The sequence below is a fragment of the Heterodontus francisci genome, chromosome 30, assembly GCF_036365525.1.
Source record: "Heterodontus francisci isolate sHetFra1 chromosome 30, sHetFra1.hap1, whole genome shotgun sequence".
NCBI lineage: Eukaryota > Metazoa > Chordata > Chondrichthyes > Heterodontiformes > Heterodontidae > Heterodontus > Heterodontus francisci.
In genome coordinates, this window is record NC_090400.1 from 37,738,164 (window position 1) to 37,762,419 (window position 24,256).

Here is a 24,256-nt window from a genome sequence, read left to right on the forward strand (position 1 = left end):
CTCAAAGCCCAGAGCTGCTAGAGAACATCCTGCAAAGTCATCTGCAGTCTCCCCCATTGAAATTCAGCAGCCATCCACCAGCCACCCTGCGTAGGAGCACTAGGCCAGGCTTAGGCACCTGCAAGGCAGGATCTAAGGGAAAGCACAAGGGCAAACAGTTGAGTTTTGTGTGCATTATTGAAAGTGTTGCTGGTTAAAGTTGGCATGGAATGGCTGCTTTGTGGTGTCTATTATTTCAGGATTGTGGCCAAGACGACTCAGTGATGGTCTGTAACAGAGAGATGGAAAGGTGAGGAAGTGTGGGGTAACAGCGATTCGAGGATTTTTTCAGGGGAACCGGAGATAATCATGGATGCCTCTTTTCTTCCTCTTTCTCCCCCTCTTCCTCCACCTTGTGCTCCTTCTTCCTGCTCCTCCTGAGGTCGCAGAAGCCTTGGCGACAAGGGCTGTGCCCTCATGATGGCCAGGTTGTGGAGGAAGCAGTAGACTACAACGAATCAGGAGACAGCTCTGGCTAATACTAGAGGATTCCCACCTGACAGTCCAGGCAGTGGAACCATTGCTGCTCCACAACACTGTTAGCTGCAGCATGGCCTTCATGATAGGAATGCCGTCTGGTCGGGCAGTGGAGGGGAATCATCAGCCTCATCTATAGCAGATAGCCCTCGTTGCTGAGCAGTCAGCCTCTAGGTTAGTGTGGTAGCTGGAATGGATGATTGAAAGCATCAAGACACAGCCAAGACAGCAGGATGGTCTGGGCATGGTCTCACCTCCTGCATGTTTAGGGAATGGAAACCTTTGTGGTTCTGGTATATCTCATCATTGACCACAGGGCCATGTGTGTGCAGTTGATGGCTTCCTGTACCTGCTATCCTGGCAAAGCCATGCGCCCTTTCATCCTGCTTCTCACTGCTTAGAGAGAAAACAATGACATCCCTTCGCCTGGCATACAGGACCTCAGTCACCTCCTGGATGCAGCGATGGATGACAAACTGGGATATGTTGGCGATGTTGCCGGGTCCATCCCGGATGGATCTGTTGGCATAGAAATTGAGGGCCACGGTGTCCTTGATGGCATTGGGCAATGCCATCCTTGCCTTGCTCTGCAGGTCCTTGGTGAAATACAACTGCTGCAGACACTGCTCCTGGTTGAGGTGGAGGTAGGAAAAGTGCTCTCTGAATACCCTAGGTGGGTAAGGCCTCCTGCTGAGACCCCTCCTCCTTTTCCCTCTGCGAACAGCTTCTCCTCTCTGCTCCATCTCCCTGCCTGCTGTACCTCAGGCAGTACAATTCTGCCCCCTATGACTGGGTGCAGGTGTTGCACTGAGAGGCCTTTCAAAACCACACTACTCCCTACGATTGTCCAACACAAGTCTCTTTTGACTGAAATAACCTCCGTCAACTCCTCCATCAACAAAGTGCTTCCAGCAACTCTGCAGCAGCAAAATGAAAGTCAAAATCACCACATCTGAAAATTAAATGGTGATGCCTTTAAATAATAATGGGGAGTGGAGTCTCTTGTGCAGCTGAACGCATGTTCAGCTCTGCATATTTAAAGGAGGGCATTAACAGGGCTGGTGAGGTTCAAAATGGTAGGTGGGGTGTGAAATCAGCAGTAGATGCTGACTGACATCACAATCTGCCTTATCTGCATGCTTCCAGCATATGAGATGGCTGCATTATTGCCCTAAAGAACATGGCGATCGGTGCAGGCTATGCCGGAAGTCATTGGGAGAGGGCCCTCACCATTGTTTTCATCACTCGGCTCCAGTAGCACTGAACCCAGCAACACTATGGAGCTGAAATTTGCAGCCATGGTTCTTGAAGAACTTTGACAAATTGGTTGAAGTGAAGAGGAATATACATTAAGGGGGTTATATTGATGTATAACACACATAATACACAATATACATACTGGTGCATAATTAATGCAAAATTACAACACACTGTTGCATGACATTCTTTTAAGTATTTCCAAGAAAGAAACATACATCGTTTGTTGCTTGGTCGAAGGTCCTCTACTTTGTACACCGACAGTCTATTCACTCCACCACAGACTGTGTGCTTCTCCCCTTTACACTCCATGTTGCAATCCTCTTGCCTTGCATTGGTTGAAGTAACTCTATTTCCACAGTAACATTCTGCACCATATTCCAGACCAGCATACAGGTAACCCCTGTAAAAACAAATCTGCTGTCAGATTACAAAGCAAGAAATGCTATTCAGTGCTTGAAAATGTTCTGATTCTAGGGGCTGAATTTTTAGCCTCCGCCAGGGACGGAAACAAAGAAAGGCAGGCATAGAATTTTGCGCTGCTGGCCTGTGTGCCAGTTCTTCAGCTCTATCCCGCCCCCAGGCCATTTTCTTGGAGGCAGGATGGGGCGGCCCCCAAGCGGCAGGTAGCCAATTGAGCAGGTTAAGGGCCTATTAAGGCCTGTCGTTGGAGGCTGTCCAATAGGCCTCCAGGTCTCTGCAGGCAGTGGAGGACATCAGACCAGGGGACAAGCGTTCTAGGCTGCCTTAGAGGCTTTCCCTGCATGTCTGGGTTCAGCAGCAGCTGCAGGCTGCCATGTGGAGGGAATCTTCCCACCCAACAGTGGTGGCCATTTTTTATTTTAAATTTAAAAAGGGTGGAGAGAGGGAGCCTTCATTTTGGAGCACCCTCTCCCTCACTTACCTGCAGTGGCATCCTGCTGCTGCTTTCAAGCTGGAGAGCCTCCAATTGGCCCTCCAGCTTCAACTGCCCATCCGTCATCCTTAATTGGATGGCAAGCCCACCCTCTGACCATTAATTGGCCAATATGGGGAAAATCACAGGTGGGTGACTGTTCCCCACACAGTGCAGGCTTCTGACCCCCCACCCCCACTCCACTCATCGCATTTGAGCCTGATGGCGGGGTTCAAAAGCCCACAGGAAAATCCTGCCCCAGGTGTTCAGTTCTGTTGCTGACCCTGATGAAGTTGAGAAGCAGAAGCTCATCTTTAAGTTTGAGCTTCGCTTTGAGTTTAGCTTTTTAGCAGGTAATTTTTCTAATTGTTCAACTCTTCACATAAAATCCAACAAGTGGAATGATTTGGCTGCGACATATCCAGAAGTTCTTTGTTCCCAAACTAGAAAATTGTAAGTTCAGATTCTGGGACTTCTTGTCACTCAAAGACCTTGCCATGATTGGTTGAGTCATCGTACTGAATTTTGAAAGAGGAGGAGAGGATCCAAAAATCTTTAAAACCAACTGATTCTCTAACAAATTCAACATCATCTTAGCAGGGCTCAAATTATAATCACAGAGGAACTGGAACAAGGAAGAAATGTGGAAACACAAAAGGAGGCTCTAGAACTGACAGGATTTTCCCTTACCTTTCCGCACAACTGTCTTGACACTGAGAAACTGTCATTTTTCGAAAGTCATAAAACACTGCTCCCTTCAAAGCCTTCTCCTTTGATTCATCTCTGAAACATCCTATGTGTGTTGCTGAAAAACACAACAAAGCTGCCATAAGTTCTACATCACACTATATATATATATAATATATTACTGATTGAGAATTTGATGTTCCAAGCAACAGTACATATTTTCCAATAAAAATGTAATGCTGAAACTAAATTTCACTCAACTTCAATTTTCAGCCAAATTTCATTGACTCAGTTGGTCAGTTGTTTCAAATGTTAACAATTGACTTGAGTTATTCAAACTGTATTGTCTATTTCTGGTGAATGGGGAAGTCATTATGCTGTAGACGATGAACATACTGTATTACCTTGAAATGTCAATGGGTCAGATTTTGCTTTCAGCGGCAAACAAATGGGGCTGGATTTTACCCCGATGGCGGGGCTCCTGGTGACGGGCCGGAAGGCGAGGGGCGACTTCATCTTGGCCCCGTTTCAGACCCCTGGTCAAATTCTACACCGGGCAGCCAATTAACAGCCCGCCTTTGGGGTTCCCATTCCTTTAAGGATGGGGATCCCACCCTCAAGAGCTGCCGGCCAGCCAGGGGCTGGCAGCTCAGCAGCACCAGCAGCACCACTGGGAGTGGTGGCCACTGCTAATACTGCAGGAGGCCCGGGACCAGGAGGGCCATGGAGCCCTGGACCTCAGGTAAGTGGAGTGGGCTCGACATGGCCAGTCCAACAGGCTGCAGCGAGAGGTGGGGTGGTGGCTAGTTCAGGGCAGGGGGAATGCGTTTGCCGCCAGGGGACTCTCAGTGAGTTATAGTTTGCCCACAGAGGAGGGACCCCTGCACCAGCCCACACGGAGGCCGCCTGGAGTTACTGAGCGGCCTCCTCACATAGTGGAGGCACCCCCCCACCGCTGGTAAAATGCCAGTGGCAGCGGGCATTAATTGGCCATTTAAGGGCCTCAATTGGCTTCTGGGTGGGAAGGCCATCTTTGGCCTCCACTTCCCGGTCTAAATTCCATGGCATCGGGAAGGTGATGGCACTGCACGGCCTGCCTTCCCTTGCAATTGTATGGCCCCACCCCCCACCCTCTGTTCTCATCCCTACAGAGCTCATAAAATTCCGGCCATGGCTCCATTGTACTTGCCCAGCCCAGACTTTCTATGAACTTTTGCATTGGAACTTGTTGTCATTAGAAAGCCATTTTGGAGCATCACCCTCTACATGGGATTTGAGACTTGTGCGTCTCCTTAACTAATCAGATTAAAGAATCATTAGAGGAGCATAGAGTCACAGCCCTGAAGTGTATGGTTGAATATTTAATTCAATGTCAAATCAAAATAAAGAGAGGGAAGAAAAGATGGAATGAAGAAAGATAAAAAGACAAAACGAAAAAGAAAAAATTCCTTTTTAAAATCTCCGACAATAATTAAAATCTACAGGAATGAGATTCCACACTTGTAAAAGTTAATTTCAATAATTAGAGAGATCGTTTGGCAGTAATTAAAACCATAACCACCATTTAAAGGGCACTTACACCGGAACGGACAAGCCCTAACTTATTGTGGCTAGTTTAATCTGTATCTATGAGGTAAGTGCAGCAATTTCACAGCATTCATTGCATGTACATGGTGAATCAGATGGTGTGATGCCGTTTTCAGGAAGCTTTTGGAGGAGCAGGGCAACTCTGACAGAAACTTCCTGATCTCTGCGTTTAACTGCACATGTGTGGTTGCGCAGCCCATTCCCACTTGTGAAAGACTCCTTTATTGATGTTTGGCATAACAGAATCGAGCCTGTGGTTTTAGGTTTCGAAATCTGGATTGATTCCCCAAAAAGTTACTTGTATTAAGTATGTTTTAAGTATTATTCCATTTTGACTGGCTTCTCAAAGTACTTAATATGAGATCTTGGAATGGTCTTGGGCATTTTATAAAACTTGCTTAAATAACATTGGTAGTTTTAATTATCTTTTTAATTTATTTGCACGGACCTAAATCACCTGAATGCTAATGAACAACCTTATGACAATATTGCTACTTCTTAATAATAACCTGGATTTACAGAAGACTGATCATGTAATTTATATCTATCTTTCTTAAATTGGCACCTTCTTTGTAAGAAATGTGATCAAAGACTCAAAACAATAATTATCTAAAAATTGCAATTATATTACAGACTATGTATTGCTCAAATATCGCAGAAATACTTAAATTAAGTAACTCCTGAACATATTCACAGCTTTTAGCATGGCCCCTTTTTTGAAAATTAGTGCAAAGTGGCGATATGGCAGACGTGTGCTGGAGCAGCAACATGCAGCATTATTACAGTAGTGGGACGCACATTCAAACGTTCAGACTGTAAGATTTCAAGTGCTAACTGGAGACCAGGTACTTCCCTAGAGAATGTACTTACAGAGAAACAGGTGTTTTGAAATTGAGTGCTTTGGTATTGGTAACAAATACATTAATGCACTTGAAATAAATGGATTAAAAATAATTTGCATTCTCCAGAGCCTTTTACCACCTCAGGATGTTCTAAAGCACCATACAATCATGAAGTAGTTTTGAAGAGTAGCTGCTGTTGTCATGTAGGAAACACAGCAGCAAATTTATACACAGTAAGCTCCAACAAACAGCATTGTGATACTGTCCAGCTAATGGGCTGCAGTTTTCAGCGAGCTTCAAACTGGCACGGCGAGATGTGAGCCACAAAGCCGCTGCGATATTTAGTGCAGCGGTTCATTTAGGTGGATGGGGCGGACCGCTCCCCCCGCCCCCGATGATGTGGAGGGAGTGGGCGCTCTGTCCCCGGCAATGGCATCCGGCGTCCCTACGCAAGCGCTGGTGCCATCTTTAAAGGGCTTCAAGCCCTTACATGTAATTTAAATTTTTAAGGACACAGGCAATAGAAATGTAATGTGCAAAATTTAATAAATGATTCAAGCCCCTCTCCCTCCCTCACAACAATGGCTGAAGACTTTATAGATTGTCCTCTCCCCTCCAAAAAAGCTCATTTTCTGATCCCGAACTTACCCCCCAAAATGTATTCAATTTGGCATACAACGCCGTCCCACCAACCCCTCCACCAACCGCAAGAGTTTTCCCCGTTCCCCCACTGCCCTGAAAACTTAACTCCTCCCCCCTTCCCACCAGTGTTCCGCCTCAGATCTCGCACGGGAGTTCCGTCAACCAGTCGGAATATCGGAGCAGGACGCCCGTCACGACGAGGTAAGTACTTATTCATTAATTAACATTTATTTAAATATTTACATGAAGTTTCCATCGCCAAGTGGCGGGGGAGCAGCCACATGGCCTCACCTCCGTCAGTAATGTGGGGCGAGGTCTTCTCAGCATTGAGGCCTGTGGTGGGCCTCTCCCAGAGGTATTTTCTGGGCCTCCCCGCCACAACCCCCGAAGTCGGGGTCTGGTAAAATCTAACCTAATCTGTTTTAGTGGTGTTGCTTGAGGGCTAAATATTGGTCAGGACATTGGGAAGAACTTCCCTGCTCTACTTTGGAAGAGTGTAATGGGATCTTTGGCGTCACACTACAGCAGTGAATGAAAAGAATTTCATAAATTTCATACAAACGTGTAATATGGTACAGCACAACATCAAGACAATAAACATAAAAATGATCAAAATATTTGCCAACTTCAAAGTACCTTAATGTCCTGTTTTATTCTGACACTATTCTATTCTCTCCTGCCTTCACAGAACCAGCTTCATTAATGGGCAGGTTACTGGCCTTATTAGCATTATGGTCAGGAGCAGGGTTGCCTTGGGATGACCTATTTTATGTTCTTTCACTTCATATGGCAATTTGTCTCATGACATCACTCATCACTTTTCCGTTCATTTTGATTGATGAATGACCCCTTCCCTTAATTAAATATTAAACTGCAAATAATGATTATACTTCACATAGAAATAACAAAATGTAAATGATTTTGCCTTTCAAATGGGAATTCACAATGGAGGGAAATTTATGCTTTCTGTCACAGCGGATTTGGTGGCGTGCAGGGTGATATAATTAGGTGGGAGGTGCTTTTTCGGATTCCTGACAGCAGGATATTTTAGAGGAATGAAGTTGGCGGTGGGTTTGCGGCGTTCCAGGGCTCCTCCAGTGTGATGGCGGATTGCAGCTTTGCATTCACTTAAATAAAATGAATATTCATTACCCTATGCATAGTTACAATTTAGTCCAACCTGCCAGATTAAGTGAATGGCGTGCGATATTTCCATGTCACCCGGTTCACAAATGTTTCAATGTGGCATGCAACAGGCAGATTTGTGCAGTTGAGTCTCAGGACTGTGCTCTTCTCTATTTAACTCAGCCGCCACACTAACGTAAGCATCGGAATGGATGCTTACCTCCAGGCTTGGCACCAGCAAGAGTGAATCATCTCAGGGGATAGCGGAGAAGGCACAGGTGGGGGCAACATGGAGGAATGGGGAGGGTAGTCAAGGAGGGAAAGATGGGGTTGATCGGGTGTATGGAGGAGCAGGGGAGGGTAGTCGGGGAGGGAAGGGTGAGGTTGATCGGGTGCATGGAAGAGCAGGGGAGGGCAGTCAAGGAGGAAAGGGTGGGGAAATTGGGTGCGTGGAGGAGCAAGGGAGGGTGGAGTGGAGCGTCCAGGTTGTTGACAGATTGATGTTGATGGGTGAAAATGTTTTTTGTTGGCTGAGGGGATGATGGATGGATTAGATCAGTACTGTCTGAAGATATTTGGCAAGGCCTTAAAGGGAGGGATGAGGCTGTTGACATTGGGAGTTTGGGGGCAAATTGAGGATACTGGTCAGCAGAGGGAATAGTCACTGTTAATGGGGGCAAATGGATTCTGTAGGGGGGAAGTCAAGACTAATGGGTGGATATTCAACAGCTTCATATGGAGGGGAACAGGACTCAGCAACAGTGGTCAGTTCGATGTGAGGAGGTTCCAGGATAAGAGTCGGCATGTCGATAGTAACAGGAGTAGGAACTGGGAGAGGGATGGCATGAATGCATTGATGATTACACTGTGCACGGTTATGGGGTGAGGCACAATGGTACTGGAGGGAAGGGTAATGGTAACATTGTATGGGTCAAGGGTGCTGGGCTCAAGCTTGAAGGTTGCAGGAGCAGGTTGGAAGGAGGGGAGACTTGCCCTGAATTCCATGTGTACCATCCTCTCCAATGATAATGGAAACCATGCGGACACTCAAGGATTGCAAGGAGAATGGGAAGAGGAAAACGACAGTGGGTTTGTCTTCTCCCTGGCTGCAATTTGAAGGCAGATATAAGGGAGCTGTTCATTGCCTCGATGTTTCAACTCAGTGTCAACACAGGGCTGAATTGCCACACTCTGCTTATTTTTGTTCAGAAAATCTACAGTGACATGGGTCTCATACACCCAATTTGTCTAGTACCATGGGTAGAAGAAGAAAGAGAGAGACTAAGGAGGGCTCTTTTCCGTCAACTCATGATGCCAGAGTGCCAGCAACAGGAAGGTGATGATGCTCTGAATGATAAAATCCAGGAACAGCCTTATCGAGGACGGGCACAGGCATGTCATCGCATCCTCAGGACAAGGACAAATTACCTACAAATATCTGAGAGACAATGTCTAAGGATGTCATGTGAAATGGTCACGGAAACCTGTAGGATCCTGCAGCATGACCTGCAGCCACTTAGCTTTGATGGGAATCCCATGCCAGTTGCCCTCAAGGTGACTGCTGCACTCAATTTTTTCTCCAGCAGCTCCTTCCAGGGATCCACGGGCGCCACATGTGGCATCTTGTAGTCTGCAACCCACAGGTACATCAAAGAGGTGACCGATGCATTTTTTCGACACGCCAATGATTTCATCCATGTACCTGTAGATGAGGACAGCCAGGCAGCAAGGTCTGCGGCCTTTGGTGCCATCGCTGGCTTCCCTAGAGTGCAAGGGGTGATTGACTGTACTCATGTGGCTATTAGAGCTCCCTGGGACCAGCCTGCTGTGTATGTTATTCGCAAAGGCTTCCACTCTTTAAAAGTGCAACTGATTTGCAACCACACGAGAAGAATCCTGCATGTTTGTGTACATTTCCCAGGGAGCTGTCATGAGGAGCTCACAGCTGCTAGCAATTTTTGAAGAGTCAGCCGAAGTGGACAGATGGATCCGGGGTGACAAAGGTTACTCTCTTTGTACGTGGTTGATGACACCAGTACGTCATCCCCAAAGTGCTTGTGAAGAGAGGGACACGCATCCACCGGAGCCATCATTGAACACACCATTGGCATGCTGAAAATGCAATGCCTTGACTGGTTTGGAGGGGCTCTTCAGTATGTGCCACAGATGGTGTTACGAATAATTGTTGTCTGCTGTGCCTTGCACAACCTTGCTGCAGGTGGAGGAACAGGAGGAACACCAGTCCTCCTCAAATGAGGATGACTGTGAAGAGGCTGATGAAGGGGACATTAATGCCAACAATGCTGTCATCGATATGAGGACCATGGAGAAACATGCAAGGGACATCGGACAGAACCTCATTTATGCAAGTTTCAGCCAACAATAAGCCAGATCATCAAGGAACGTTGGGAGGAGAAACATAACAATTCCCCACAGAAATTTCCTTTTTCATGAGCTCTTATTCATCGCTGCAATTGTAATGAAGCATTCCTGCACTTTCATGTGATTGGCATTTGAAATCATCTATGGGCTACGATGAATGTGACTACCCACCACTGCAAGCAGCAATAAGTTATGACTGTAGAAAACAAAAGGCATGACAGTACTGGAAAAACTTATTAATCATAGAAAAACAGCCATCAGTGAAGAGTGAAGGCTCAAGTTCCAATGAGATATGGACACTGGACATTTACTGAGATGCTTTGCAAACATCATTGCGTTCCTGCCATAGGCCTCCAAAAAATATCTTTGTGTCCATCTGTAACCATGTATAACATTACCGAGAGTTGATCAAATTTTGTATGAGATAAAAATGAATTAATAAATCTTTACAATCGTCACAATTTGTACAGCACCCGTGCCATTTTCCAGATAAAAACTGTTTCAATTTCCTTCTTCTCCCATTACATCTAGGTGCCATCCTGACATCGGCAGTTGAGATAGAGGCAGTCTGCTCAGTGCACTGTCCCATTGCTGTGGATGGCAGGCGTCCTCTGGAGGCTCCATCCTACGGGGGATTTGTAGCAATGGTGCTCGAGTAACCCCCATGTGCTTGCCTGTTGGAGGTAAGGGGGTCAATGTTGGGATGGGGGGAGGACGAGACGCCACTTTCCCTGGGGGTGTCTTGAAAGGAAGGATCCGGGGTAGCTGGCAAGTGCTCCTCTTCCATCAGTACATGATGGCAGCTGTCTGTCTCCGAGGGGAAGGAAAGTCTAGGTTCCTCATCCCCCTCTCACTTAGACTCTGCTGCATGGAGCCAACGGCAACAGCGATGGAGTGCAGGTCAGATCACATATGGCTCGAGTGGTCAACCAGATGCCACGGAGCTCGCCAGGCTTTTGACTGAGGAAGCCAAATGCTCAAATACCTGGGACATGGCAGACGTCACGGGTTGAATGGCACATGCAAAGCCACACATGACCTCAGGCATCTCTGACCTATTTTCCACATGGCTTTGCTGCACATCCAGCAGACTTCTCGTAGCAACAAACAGAGGATCATCATGAGCGTGGGGTTGAACAGGGGCCTGGTCCTCAGCAGTCCTCCCATTGTCAGGGGACCCGGCTGACACATGCTCCCTCAGCTGCTGGGACATGTCTGTGACCCAGATTCTAATCTTAAACACCCCCAAAGACTGTGTGGATATATCTGTGCTGGCAGAGGTGGAAGAAGAGGCAGGTGACGGTGCACCCTTTAGGCCATTGGCTTCTTCTTCCTCCCCAGAGGAGGATTCTTGGCCCATACGGCATTCTGTGACTCGAGTGCAGGCACCTGCACTGGAGACACAAACAGAGGCACTTTAAGCATCAGCTTCACATGAATTCAAACAATTTTCTTCAGTCTCCACATATGGCTGCAAGAGTGGAGATGACACTTCATCTTAGCACCTTGTGGCTCCTTCCTTCGCCATCTCCGCTCATGCTGCCTCCTCCTCTCTTGCGATCTCAGATGCCTTCTCCTCAGCCGTGGTCAGCAGACTTATGTCAGGGACCCCTCCTCCCATCTGAGCATGCTCATGCTGGTTGTGGCTTCATTTATCATGCAGCAGACAGTGCAGATTTAATGACATGGAAAATGATGCATCACAACCATTGCATACATGCATCAACATCATCATTCTGCAGTGGCTTTTGCACGACTAATCCAATCACATAAACAATGGCAATCTTCACCTTGGCGGAACATCATTTAGTGAATGGCACCAAGGCTGCTCATGCAATTCACTGCATTCCTTGTGTACCCTCTGCCTTAAAGACACCTGGTCATGGAAGAAAACAATGGAGCAGCCTCGCCAGGACTACTTACCCTCGCTGATCTGAGCAGGTAATTGATTCGCTTGCGGCACTGCACCCATGTTCTACGAGTGACCCCACGGTTCAAGACCTCCTCCGTTATCTCCATCCAGGCTGCCTTGGTGAGGCAAGAGGGTCTTCTCCATCTGCAGGGAAGAGGACCTCCCGCCTTTCCCTGACGGCCTGGAGGAGAACATTCAGGGAAGTAGCACTGAACCGTGGGGCGGGACGCTGCCTGCTAGCTGCCATGAGATTCACTTTGGCTGTAGGGAAAATAAATGATATGAAGTTGGTGGTGAGTTTCACAAAATAAGGGAGGAAAAAACATTTTGATTTAAGTTAAAGCTTCAATTTAAGTTAGAAGATAATTACATGAAAGGAAAGATAGCTGATCCTTGAGGCTGCAAGCACAGAATGTTTTATATCTGTGGCGAACATGCTACTTGGGGCAGTGACGGCGGGTTCCACCAATGAAAGGCCACCCCCGCCGAATGATCCCACGTGTCCCCCGTGCCCGTCACCACACGGCTAATTTAAATACAAAATCGTGTGGGGAACAGGATATGCAGTGGAAGCAGAAGTTATGACAACTTCCAGTCCCGCCATTGGGAATGCCGAGGCACTCATAAGATTCCACCCAATGAGTGTATTACTGTTTTGCCATAAATAGCGAGCATTAATTCTCAGCCAGGTATTGAAGTATTATTTCCTTGGTAAATGCACATGTTATTAAAATTAAACATGCATTTCTTTCTGGCTCTTGCTGTATTATTTGAAAAGCAATTCCAAAAAAACACGATGACAAAACTCAGTTTCTTTCCAGCTGTGTTTTCCCTCGGATTATGAATATAAAAGGCACAGGCAAAATTAATTTGCGGGCAGAGCAGTGACTTCCCCTCTAAAGGAGGTTAATGCTGTGCAGTTGCTCTCTTGAAGTGCACCTTTCATGTGAACCTAATTTGTACAATGCATTTTAAATGTCAACAGGGCAAAATGACAAATTGTTATACCATTTACCAAATTAGCACGAGTTAAAGGCTTATTAAAGATAATTAAAAAGCAATCAAGAAGCTTTTAATTTGCTGCAGTGAATGTCAATTAGTCCAGTAAATCTATCACCAATGAATATCTCCACCATTCTAACTGTTGAGTGCAGCAGTTAACATTCTGCGCAATGTTTCAATTGTAGGATTCAATTCCGACACACAATTTTTGGAAATAAAATAATGTGGTCGAAACCAATAGTTCAGGTAAATAATGGATAATATATTAAGGGTCTAAAATGTAAGTAGGAATATGAAAAAAGGACATAAAAGCTGTACAGGTTCCAGATAGACACAGTAGTGATATCCACTGCTTGGAATTAATGAGGGCATGCAGACAATGAGATAAGGTCACCAAAGTATGATGCAGTAAAGGAGACTTCTTTCCCTATTCTCACATTCCTGTGAAGCACCTGGGGATGTTTTCCTACATTAAAGATTGATATGTATCTGTGAATTGTTGTTGTTTCAAAAAAAAAAAGCACCTATCCTAAGATTAAACTTCACCTGTTTTAATTTTTAGACGGTAAAATGCATTGATAGTCAAAGCCAACATAAATCATTAACAGCTGCGTTTAGGATCTCTGTCTCCTAATGCAATAGTTCCACCTTCGACCCCCCACATGACCGCACCACCCCATCCCTGCCCCTGTTGAAGAATCCAACATATTGATCTACTATAGCAGAGAATGGGATATTCAGATAGAACGCACAGCCAATCCTAGCTTTGACACCTGGTCTGCTCCAGATGGCAAGTTGCTGACAGGGTTGTAGGCAGTAAACATTAGATTGTGCAGATTCAAATGTTGTCGACATGCTGCATGCTCTGAATGTCCCTAAAGATGTCTTGGCCTCCCAATCCAGCCCTCTGTGCAAATTTGAATTTTACTTTAAAAACTTGTATGTTCTGGTTAATTTTTGAGTTCTTTCCACAGTTACAGGAAAAAAAAGTATTAGTTTGAGCCAATTTATGTGAGGTTGGAGACTCCAGTGCTAGCATATGGTAAGAGACATTTTGAGTAGCTGAATCCAATATGATTTCTTTTGTCAATTAACATATGCAAGCAGAACTGATGTGGAATTAAAATTTATTTTTAAGCTCTATGGCCCTGAAGATCCTTGGGCAGCGATCCCAGCTGTCATGCCAGGATTGTGCCTGCCAGTCTGTGCAGCGCTGACACTACTGGAGAATGCAGAGTTATCTGCAGGGCACAGAATTCTGCTTTTTGGGTGTTGGTGGGGAAGTCCTGCTGTGGAGCTAAGGAAGAGGATGGAACCCCTCTTTGAAATGAAGGGAAGTAGAGCCACAAGAGATCTACCCAAAGGCAATGGACGGAGATAGCCTGGGTAGTAAATGCCAACTCAAATAGCCCATACATAGGCATTCCAAGCCAGACTCTAGGAGGCCATGCAAGGGAAGAAGAACCAGCCACACCATCCAAGAAAGTGCATGTCTGCTGCTTACAATGACCCCTCTTATATTGCTTATCATCAATGTGCATGAAGCAGCACAGTGCTCTTTCTGGCCTTAGCCTTCTCCTACAAGTATTACTTCGCTTAATTCCTTGCATATTTTCCCTCCAGTAAAAGACTCACATCATATGTTGCAGACACGTCACCATACCCATTATGGATGGCATGCTGAGAACTGGAAATTCCTGCAGAGCATAACTGGTAGCTGGTGGTGGTAAGACAATAGTGATCAGAGCCAGAATGCCTCTTCCCTCAGCTGGAGTCTGGGCTCCAGATCTCACTCATCCCATTTTCTGGCACAGCATCAGGCATTGGTGCAGACTTTGGGGGTCACATCACAAAATAGCACTGGAGTAGAGGAGTCCACCAGCGGGATGCATAGTGCATTAGAGTTTGGCTACACAACACTGAAGGGGATTGTGTTAGCTCCTGCATGTCTGCAGAAGGGGTCCCCATAACAATGGATAGTTGGTTCAAGAACACAAGAAATAGGAGAAGTAGACCAGATGGCCCATCTACCCTGCTCCATTCAATACGATCATGGCTGATCCTGGGCTTCAATTCCACTTTCCTGCCTGCTCCTCATATCCCTTGATTCCCTGCGAGACCAAAAATCTATCTTTCCAGCCTTAAATGTATTCAGTGATGAAGCATTCACAACCCTCTGGGGTAGAGAATTCCAAAGATTCACAACCCTTTGAGTGAAGTAATTTCTCCTCATCTCAGTCCTGAATGATTGACCCCTTATCCTGAGACTGACCAGTGGGAACAATCTCTCAGCTTCTATCCTATCAAGTCCTTTCAGAATCTTGTACGTCTCAATTAGATCACCTCTCACTCTTCTAAACTCCAGAGGATATAGGCCCAATTTACTCAGCCTCTCACTATAGGACAACCCCCTCATCCCAGGGACCAATTTAGTCAATCTTCACTGCACCGCCTCCAGTGCAAATATATCCTTTCTTAAATGTGGAGATCAAAATTGCACACAGTATTCCAGGTGCGGTCTCACCAAAGCCCTGTAAAATTTTAGTAAGACTTCTTTATTCCTGTACTCCAATCCCCTTGCAATAAAGGCCAACATGCCATTTTCCTTCCTAATAGCTTGCTGCCTGCATGTTAACCTCGTGCATTCCTTGTACGAGTACCCCCAAGTCTCTCCGAACATCAACACTTACCAGTTTCACACCTTTTAAAAAATATTCTGCTTTTCTATTTTTATGACCAAAGTGAACAACTTCACACTTCTTTACATTATACTCCATTTGCCATCTTGTTGCCCACTCACTTAACTTGTCTATATCTCTTTGCAGCCTCTTTACATCCTCCCCACAGCTTACCTTTCCACCGAGCTTTGTATCATCAGCAAACTTAGATATAGTACTCTCTGTCTCTTAATCCATGTTATTAATATAGAGTGTAAACAGCTGAGGCCCCAGCACTGATCCTTGCGGCACCCCACTATACACTGCCTGCCAACTTGACAATGCCTCATTTATGCTCACTTTCTGCTTCCTGTCTGTTAGCCAATCCTCTATCCACGCTAATATATTACCCCCAACACCATGAGCCCTTATCTTGCCTATTAATCTTTTATGTCGCACCTTATTGAATGCCTTTTGAAAATCCAGGTGTACTACATCTACTGGCTCCCCCTTATCTACCCGACTAGTTACATCCTCAAAAAACTCTAATAAATTTGTCAAATAGGATCTCCCTTTAGTAAAACCATGCTGACTTGTTCTAATTATACTATGCTTTTCCAAGTGTAATGTTAAGATTTCCTTAATAACAGTGTCCAGCATCTTCCCAATGACTGATGTTAGGCTAACTGGCCTGGAATTCCCTGTTTTCTCTCTACTGCCTTTTTTGAAAAGCGGCATAAAATTTGCCAACTTCCAATCTGACGGGACCATTCCTGAATCTAAGAAATTCTGGTTCCTACCATAGAGGCCTGGGTTGCCACATTGGAGATGGCTGTCATGTCCAGCTTCAACAATTGATTATAGAAAGCCTTGAGACAGATTTCATTGATCATATTGGTACCATTCAGTCTCCTTTCTTGCAGATCACTGATAGTACATGAAAGGAATAGATATAAAAACAAGAAATGCTGGAATCACTCAGCAGGTCTGGCAGCATCTGTGGAAAGAGAAGCAGAGTTAATGTTTCGGGTCAGTGACCCTTCTTCGGAGGTCACTGACCCGAAACGTTACCTCTGCTTCTCTTTCCACAGATGCTGCCAGACCTGCTGAGTGATTCCAGCATTTCTTGTTTTTGTTTCAGATTTCCAGCATCCGCAGTATTTTGCTTTTATTTTAAAGGAATAGATATGGTTGATCTTTCAGGGTAGCAGCATATACATGCCCTTCTGCCAGTTCCTCTGAGGTCTGACATGTCGCAGAAAGAAGGGAAGGCTAGACTGATCATACAGCAGGAGAAGTGACAATCCGCCAACTCTTTTTAAGGCAAAGTTGTGCTGCATACAACCACAATCCATGACAACTTTGTCAGCTTACATTGCAGGACATCCCCAGATTGATCCAGACACCATGAGCATGGCTTTGACATACTAATGGTGTGCATAACTACTAACTAGTCTTTGAATGGACCTCAATATGTCAGTGCTCAACTCATGTCCTGGGAAACTGCATAAGTTTCATAAGCCATAGCTGCAAAGGATAGCCACGATCTTCCAAAAACCACCTGATGTCGGCTGTCTGATGTCATTACACACACTTTCCAGCAGGGGTATATTTAAAGGGAAATCAGAGGCAGGAACCCGGCATCATTTCTCACCTCCCTTGCCCCGTGTCACTAAAAGTCTTTCCGATGCTCAATTAAAACCAGCTAACACAGTACAGTAGGAACTGAACCTGGGTCCATCTTCATATAGTGGGCTTTGTTTTGAAACACAACAGAAAAGCAAATGGCAAACTCAGGAGTTAAGATTTTTGAATATGGCAAAAGATATAATAAATGCTAATCAGAGAGGTGAAGAAGGATGAGAAGTCACTAGTGGCACCAGTTAAAGGGAAATACAAATAAATACAAAGGGAGACACTGAAAGTCAGAAACTAAGAAACAGTAGAGGGTAGATTCAACCAAGAGAATTTGGCAAAGATAGTCTTTTTTTTATTCTTTCATGGATGTGGGTGCCACTGGCAAAGCCAGCATTTGTTGCCCTTGACAACTGAGTGGCTTGCTAAACCATATTAAAGGGCAGTTAAAGGTCAACCCCATTGCTGTGGGTCTGCAGTAGCATGTAGACCAGACCAGGTAAGCACAGCAGAATTCCTTCCCTAAAGGACATTAGTTAACCAGATGGGTTTTTACTGTAATCAATGATAGTTTCATGGCACCATTACCAAGACCAGCTTTCAATTCCAGGTTTTTTATTAATCAATTGAATTTAAATTCCACCAGCTGTCGTAGTGGGATTTGAACCCATGTCCCCATGGCATTGGCTGGGCCTCTCGCTTACTAGTTCAGTGACATTACCACTATGCCACCATCTCCCTTTTGAGGCCAGTTGGGGACAGAACCTCTGCCCAACCCAAACAAAGCCACTGGTACAAGAGGGTCGGGGAAGGGGGTGGGGGGGGGGGGGGGGTCATGAAGACTCCAGACATTTGGAATCCTCATATTGCTGTCCCTGTGAGTGACTAGGCATAGGATTGGTATTGGTACACCTGGTAAGACTAATGTATAAGTTTGACCAATGGCAAAATTGGGGCCCAGCTGCAGAGCCAGGCTGGGATCATGACACAGTGCACCAAAGAAATCTTTGCAATTTAAAAAAAATCCATTCAAAATGGCCCCCTCACAATGTGGAGGCACCTGGACCCAGCACCCTCCTGGAACCAGCTACCTGAGCTGGACTTTGCAGTATCACATAGCTGTGAGTGCCTTAGATCAACCCTATTAGTGCGGGCACCTGTCATTGGCATATAAGACAACAGACCTTCTCCTAATTGCACCTCCTCTGGTGGAAACATCTCGTCACTTACACCGGAAAGTGCCTCCCCACCACAGAATTTTGGGGATATTTTTTACAATTGCTATCTGCCATTTAACTTCCTATTGTTACTTAAACCATTAATGACTATTTGGGTTTTACTTGTTCTATTTGCAAATTGTCCACACTAAGGTTAATTTTGGGAGATTTTACATCTGTAGTCAGTACTGCACCCTTGACATATCTTAAGCTTCATATCAATTTTTCATTCATATTGAAATCAAATTCCAAATCATCCAAACTGAATGTAATCATGATTTATAGTTCAGGTTGTAAAGACTGGCTGACATAACACACGCCTGTCTTACCTTTCTCATGATTTTTGTCCATTTTGTTAGCTCATTACCAACTCTTATTTTGTATCTTGGTCCCAGTAAAGGCTTGTGATAAATCTCAGATCTTGCCATTAACTCCTACTCTTTGCTGAACACCGATTCATCTTTCATCCTTCACCCTTTCAAAGACTTTCTCATCATCTATGAAGCACTGATACACTTTCTCCTGATTTCTATTCGGTTCACAAATCACTCATAGCTAAGTATTTCTCTGTAAGTTCTATTCCCACTTCTAAAGCCAAACTGTCCCTCTTAACTCTTTATCCACTTTCCTTTTCAATATATCTAATACAATTTTTAGGATCACTTCACAGCATGTGGCAGGAGACTGACAGTGCTCTGTTCTTTACATTCTGTGTGCTTTGAGATTTTTGTTGAGGGGAGTGTTCTGAATACAGATCTGATAAAGTCCATCGGTTGAATTACTGAACTGTAGGTTGCCAGGCGTGTATCCATTGTCTCTCGAGATAAGGAGGCCCAAAAGGAGGAGGAAAGGAGGTTGTAAAGCAAAGTTGTGCCATTTTCTGGAAACATATCTCTCTCCCGTAATCTGCCTTGCTTGCGTTTCCTACATTTGTAAACTTCAGAGCATGCACAACCTCTGTTGCTGCTTTACCACAGAAACCAACAAAGCAGTAAAACAGCAGGACCAGAGCTCCTGCCAGCATTCCTTTTTATTGCTGCTTGCTAACGGTATATATATTCAACATTGGGCCTTCAATACACTAAATAAAAACAAAAAAAAGTTGTTGACATTAGTTCATAGTTTTGAGATAAAGGACAAAAGCTGAAAATTGTATATTACTAAAAGAAATAGAGAGGGTGAAATTTGTCATGAACAGTACCACAAAACAAGCAATAGAAAATGGGCAGCCTATTTTACACTGCACCCAATTTTCCTCTCGACTCCAATGGGCAGAGTGTAAAACCGGATGATGATTTGTTGCTGCCTGTTTTGCATTACAGCCCAAGACATATGTCATCTCCATAGTGACAGTGATACAACAAAAATATCCCATGTAGGTTATCAATAAGAGAGGAATACATAATTTCAAATTGTAATCTAATCTTGGAGATGATCTGTGTAAGGATGGACATGGAATCCACTGAACTGCTCTCTCTTGAAACAGGAGTGAGCCAATACTGTCCAGATTTTTCCATGTTGAATGGTGTTGCAAGGGCCCCAGTAAATCGAAGTTGGCAATTCAACTAAAATAGCACAGGTGGCCTTTCTTGCTAAAAAAAAAATCGAGTTAACAGATAACTACAAATTAAGAATAGACTCTGTAAAATCAACTTTAAGCACAACATTGCCCAGGATAATGCTAAGTAGGCAACTTGTTCTAAGGCTTATTGTATATTGTGACCAGTTGCTAGGTGATGTGTGAAAGCACTAAGAGCAATTCATCCACTAATCTCTCTCTCACTCATTTTCTATCAGGAAGCAAATACAATTTTGTTTTCAACCCTGCCTGAATGACACACTGAGATTGGAAATGTGTTTTGGATGTGAACAGCCCAGCACCCATTGCAATGTATTTAAACCTCCGAAGTATCAGAGCATGATTTTTATACTGCTAATAGTGACACACAAGTTAGGACACAGTTAAACTAAAAAAATTCTCACGAGTAATTTCTACAGGAGTTCTTCTGATTGGTTATCTCCTGCCAAAGTTACAGCAGACAGACGCCTTAGACAAATTATATAAACAACTAAATAGGTGGTTTCTTGGCTGGTGGGGAGGGGAGGTAGGGGTGGGTGGGGAGGTTTATGCTGAACTTCCACCATAAATTCAACAACACCAACTTGCATTTATATAGCACCTTTATCTAGTAAAAAGTCCCAAGGCGCTTAACAAAAGCATTATCAAAACATATATGACACTGAGCCACAGAAGGAACAATCAGGACAGATGATCAAAAGCTTGTTCAAAGAGATGGGTTTTAAGGAGCATCTTAAAAGAGGAGAAAGGGAGAGAGGTAGAGAGGTTTAAGGGAGAGAACTCCAGAGCTTAGGGCCTTGGCATCTGAAAGCATGGCTGCCAGTAGCGGAGTGAAGGAAATCAGGGGTGCGCAAAAGGCCAGAATTAGAGGATCGCAGAGATCTCAAGGAAGAAGTTACAGAGATAGGGAGGGGTGTGGCATGGAGAGATTTGAAAACAAGCTTGAGGATTTTAAAACTGAGATGTTGTCGGACTGGGGACCAGTGTCCGTCAACAAGTGCAAGGGCGATGGTGAACAAGACTTTGTGTGAGTTAGGATATGGGCGGCAGAGTTTTGAATGAGCACAAGTTTATGTTGGATAGAAGATGGGAGGCTGGCCAGGAGAGCACTGGAATAGTCAAGTCTAGAAGTAACAAAGGTATGGATGAGGGTTTCAGCAGCAGATAAGCTGAGGCAGGGGAGGAGTCAGGCGACGGTGGAAGAAGGCAGTTTTAGTGATAGAGCAGATATGTGGTCAGAAGCTCATCTCGGGGCCAAACACAATTGTCATTGTGTACCGACTGGCTCAACTTCAGGCAGTTACCAGGGAGAGGGATGGAGTTGGTGGCAAGGGAACAGAGTTTATGGTGGGAACCAAAGACAATGGCTTTGATCTTCCCAATATTTAGTTGGAGGAAATTTCTGCTCATCCAATATGGGATAACAGGCAGGCAGTCTAACAAATCAGAGACAGTGGTGGGGTTGAATGAGATGCTGGTAAGATAGAACTGAGTGCCATCAGTGTATATGTGGAACTTGATATGTTTTCAGATGATATCACCGGGGCAGTATGTAGATAAGAAATAGAAGGGGATCAAGGATAAGTCCTTGGGGGATTCCAGAGATAATGATAATGTGTGGGAAGAGAAGCCATCACAGCTGATTCTCTGATACCAGAATGGAACATGACAAGGGTAGTTTTATCCAGCTGATCAACAGAGGAGAGACATTGGAGGAGGATGGTGTGGTCAGCTGTGTCGAAGGCTATAGATAGTTTGAGAAGAATGAGAAAGAATAGTTTAACATGATCACAGTCACACTGAATGTCATTTGTGACATTGATAAGGGCCATTTCAATTAAGATCGGGGAATCTCTGCAGAAAATTCACTATTCTGGTCAACCATATTTGACAATGTTATTAGCAGCTCGCCAGCTTTCAACTCAGATCTTAGAAGCAGTGCTCTATTTTGAAGCTACTTTTCTTATCTCTTGGGCTTCCCATGTCCTCAAGCAATACCTGACTCCTCAAAAAAGAACCAAGATGGCATGAAGGTGATCTCCACCCAATCCTCCATCAATGTTAATCGAGATAGATTCTCAATCATCGTTCACTGTCAGTGAAAACCCTCAACCACATCATCATTGCAAAACACAATTTCTCCAATACCCTCCTCGTGGAACTCTCCAACCCAAGCTATACAGAAACTGCAATTCATTCGGAACATTGCAGAGTCCATCCTATCCTTCCTAAAGGCTCCTATGATTAAAAATTTGGTATTTTTGTCAGCAATTTGTGAGGTTTCTCTCTGTACTGCACTTCCTATCTTAAAATTTGTCCTTTTAAGAAAGTCAGCAGCCTAAAAATGCCTTCTGCAATTGCATCCTGCATGAAGGATTTATATTCTTTTGGTTAAGTTAATTTTATCAGATAAAAATTAGTTGAGTCAATACTGTAGATTGCAAACAGTGTATGCAGCTGGGGAAACAATCACCAAGCACAGCTGAGGACTAGAAAAAATTCATGTACATCAATGATCTACTAAGCAATTAAATAATCAAATCCTAAAAATTTAACATTGACAGAATTTGTCAGACACTGTCGGTGCCCATCAGCAAGGCTTTGCACGTGTTTTATGGAGCTTGTTGTCCATTATTCAAATTAAGTGCCTCTCTCTCAAAGATTGGCTTCTCAAAGACATTGGCCAGAATTTAACGGTGGCCCTGCCCACCCGCTGAAAAGTCATGGACGAGCCCTCCTCTGCTGGGCCTGAAAGCTACGCTGCTATTTTATGTGGCTCAGGCCCTTAATTGGCTTAGGTCAGGGCTTCCAGCTTCTGAGGCAGGAAGTCCCGCCTCCAGGAGCTGACGGCCAATCAAAGGGCCGGCAGCTCTTCAGTCCCAACAGCCCAACCAAGAGCAGTGGCCATTGCTGGGGTTTCACCCAGCAAGAAGAGGAAGATGGACGCTGGCCTCCAGAAAGGTAAGTGGGGTCAGGCCTTGCCGGGGACAATCGACTAGGCCCCGGTGAGGTGCAAGGTGGGGTCGGAGTCTAGGACAGGGCGATTGTTTTAGTGGGGGCCACCATGCTGCTGGGGGGGCCCTCCATGGGGCACGGAGTGTTCATTCAGGAGGCCCCCTTCTAAAGCCTTCAAGGAGGCCGCCAGGTATTACTAGGCCACCTCCTCAGGTGAAGTGCCCATATGCCAGTGGTAAAATACTAGCAACGCAGCAAGAGGCCCTTAAGTGGCAATTAATGTGCCTCTTAAGGGCCTCTATTGGCCTGGAGCAGGCAGGCCATTTTCCACCTCCCCCGCCATTGTTAAAATAGCAGTGGGGGTGGGTAGGTAACAGGCATGGCACCCCCCGCCTCCCACACAATTTTATGCCCCTTGGGAGTGGGCTAGAGGCAGAACAGATTTTGCCAACTAGTTGTCACTGTTTCCTCTGTACATTATTCTAATGGGATAAATCTGTTTGGTAGTTTAGTCTACTACAGAAGGATCTACCTTGACTGATAACTAAATATCTTCTGATGTGATTTTGGCTTATAATGGAAACGTTATGTGTAATCCAGTGACAATAAATGAGTCTATTACTTGGCAAGGCATGCCATCGTAGAACACATTATTCACAGCATTACACTTTTGTTTCGAGGAGGCACAGTCTTCCCTATGGGAATTATCTTCAGTGTTGGGTATGAGGAGAAAGTACCTGAAGCAAGTAACATCCATCACCTCTATCCTCACTAACCTGCACTGGCTACTTATCCTCCATTCTCCTGCCTTCAAAATAATAATCCACAGCCTTGAACTCCTCCATGACTTTCAGCAAGGCTCCAGATCAGGAATCATTTGGACAAGAATGAGACTGATGTCATTTTATTGAGCTAGGCCCCATTTCTGTTGCATAACTGAACAACATGGTTGTTCATTTCTACTTTAGAAAACACAATGAAACATTTCTTTTAAAAACATTGCAGGGTAAATTCAGCAATTCCCCACTCAGTGAGGAGCTGCACTGGAAGAGAGCGTAGGTTGCAGAATCAGCCACTACTCTCGTAGCCCTGGGCTGGATTTTCAATCGGGGGTCAGGAACTGGAAATGGGGTCTCATTTTGGATCCTGACCCTGCATGACATACTTTAGGCATGCCCACCGCAATCTTCAATGCTCCAGCTAATTAAAGGCCTGGGAGCAGGGTCCGCCATCCAATCAAGGACAATGGACAGGCTCCCGATGCTGCAGGGCCAATGGGACTCCGAGATTGGCAGCCATGCCAACTGAGATGGGAGCCACCGATGCAAACATGGAGACAGTGAGGGACAAGTGGAGGTAAGTTATT

General features: G+C 45.0%; 1 protein-coding gene across 1 annotated transcript in view; it reads right to left on the reverse strand.

Moving 5' to 3' along the window:
- The window catches only part of LOC137346507 (sialate:O-sulfotransferase 1-like), a 188,760-nt gene that overhangs the window by 159,597 nt on the left and 4,907 nt on the right, over positions 1–24,256 (reverse strand). Inside the window, exons 2-3 of the mRNA XM_068009975.1 lie at positions 3,359–3,473; positions 1,992–2,176 (exon numbers count right to left, since the gene is read on the reverse strand). Coding sequence (XP_067866076.1) covers positions 1,992–2,176; positions 3,359–3,473 — 300 coding nt within the window. The remainder of the gene's footprint in view (positions 1–1,991; positions 2,177–3,358; positions 3,474–24,256) is intronic.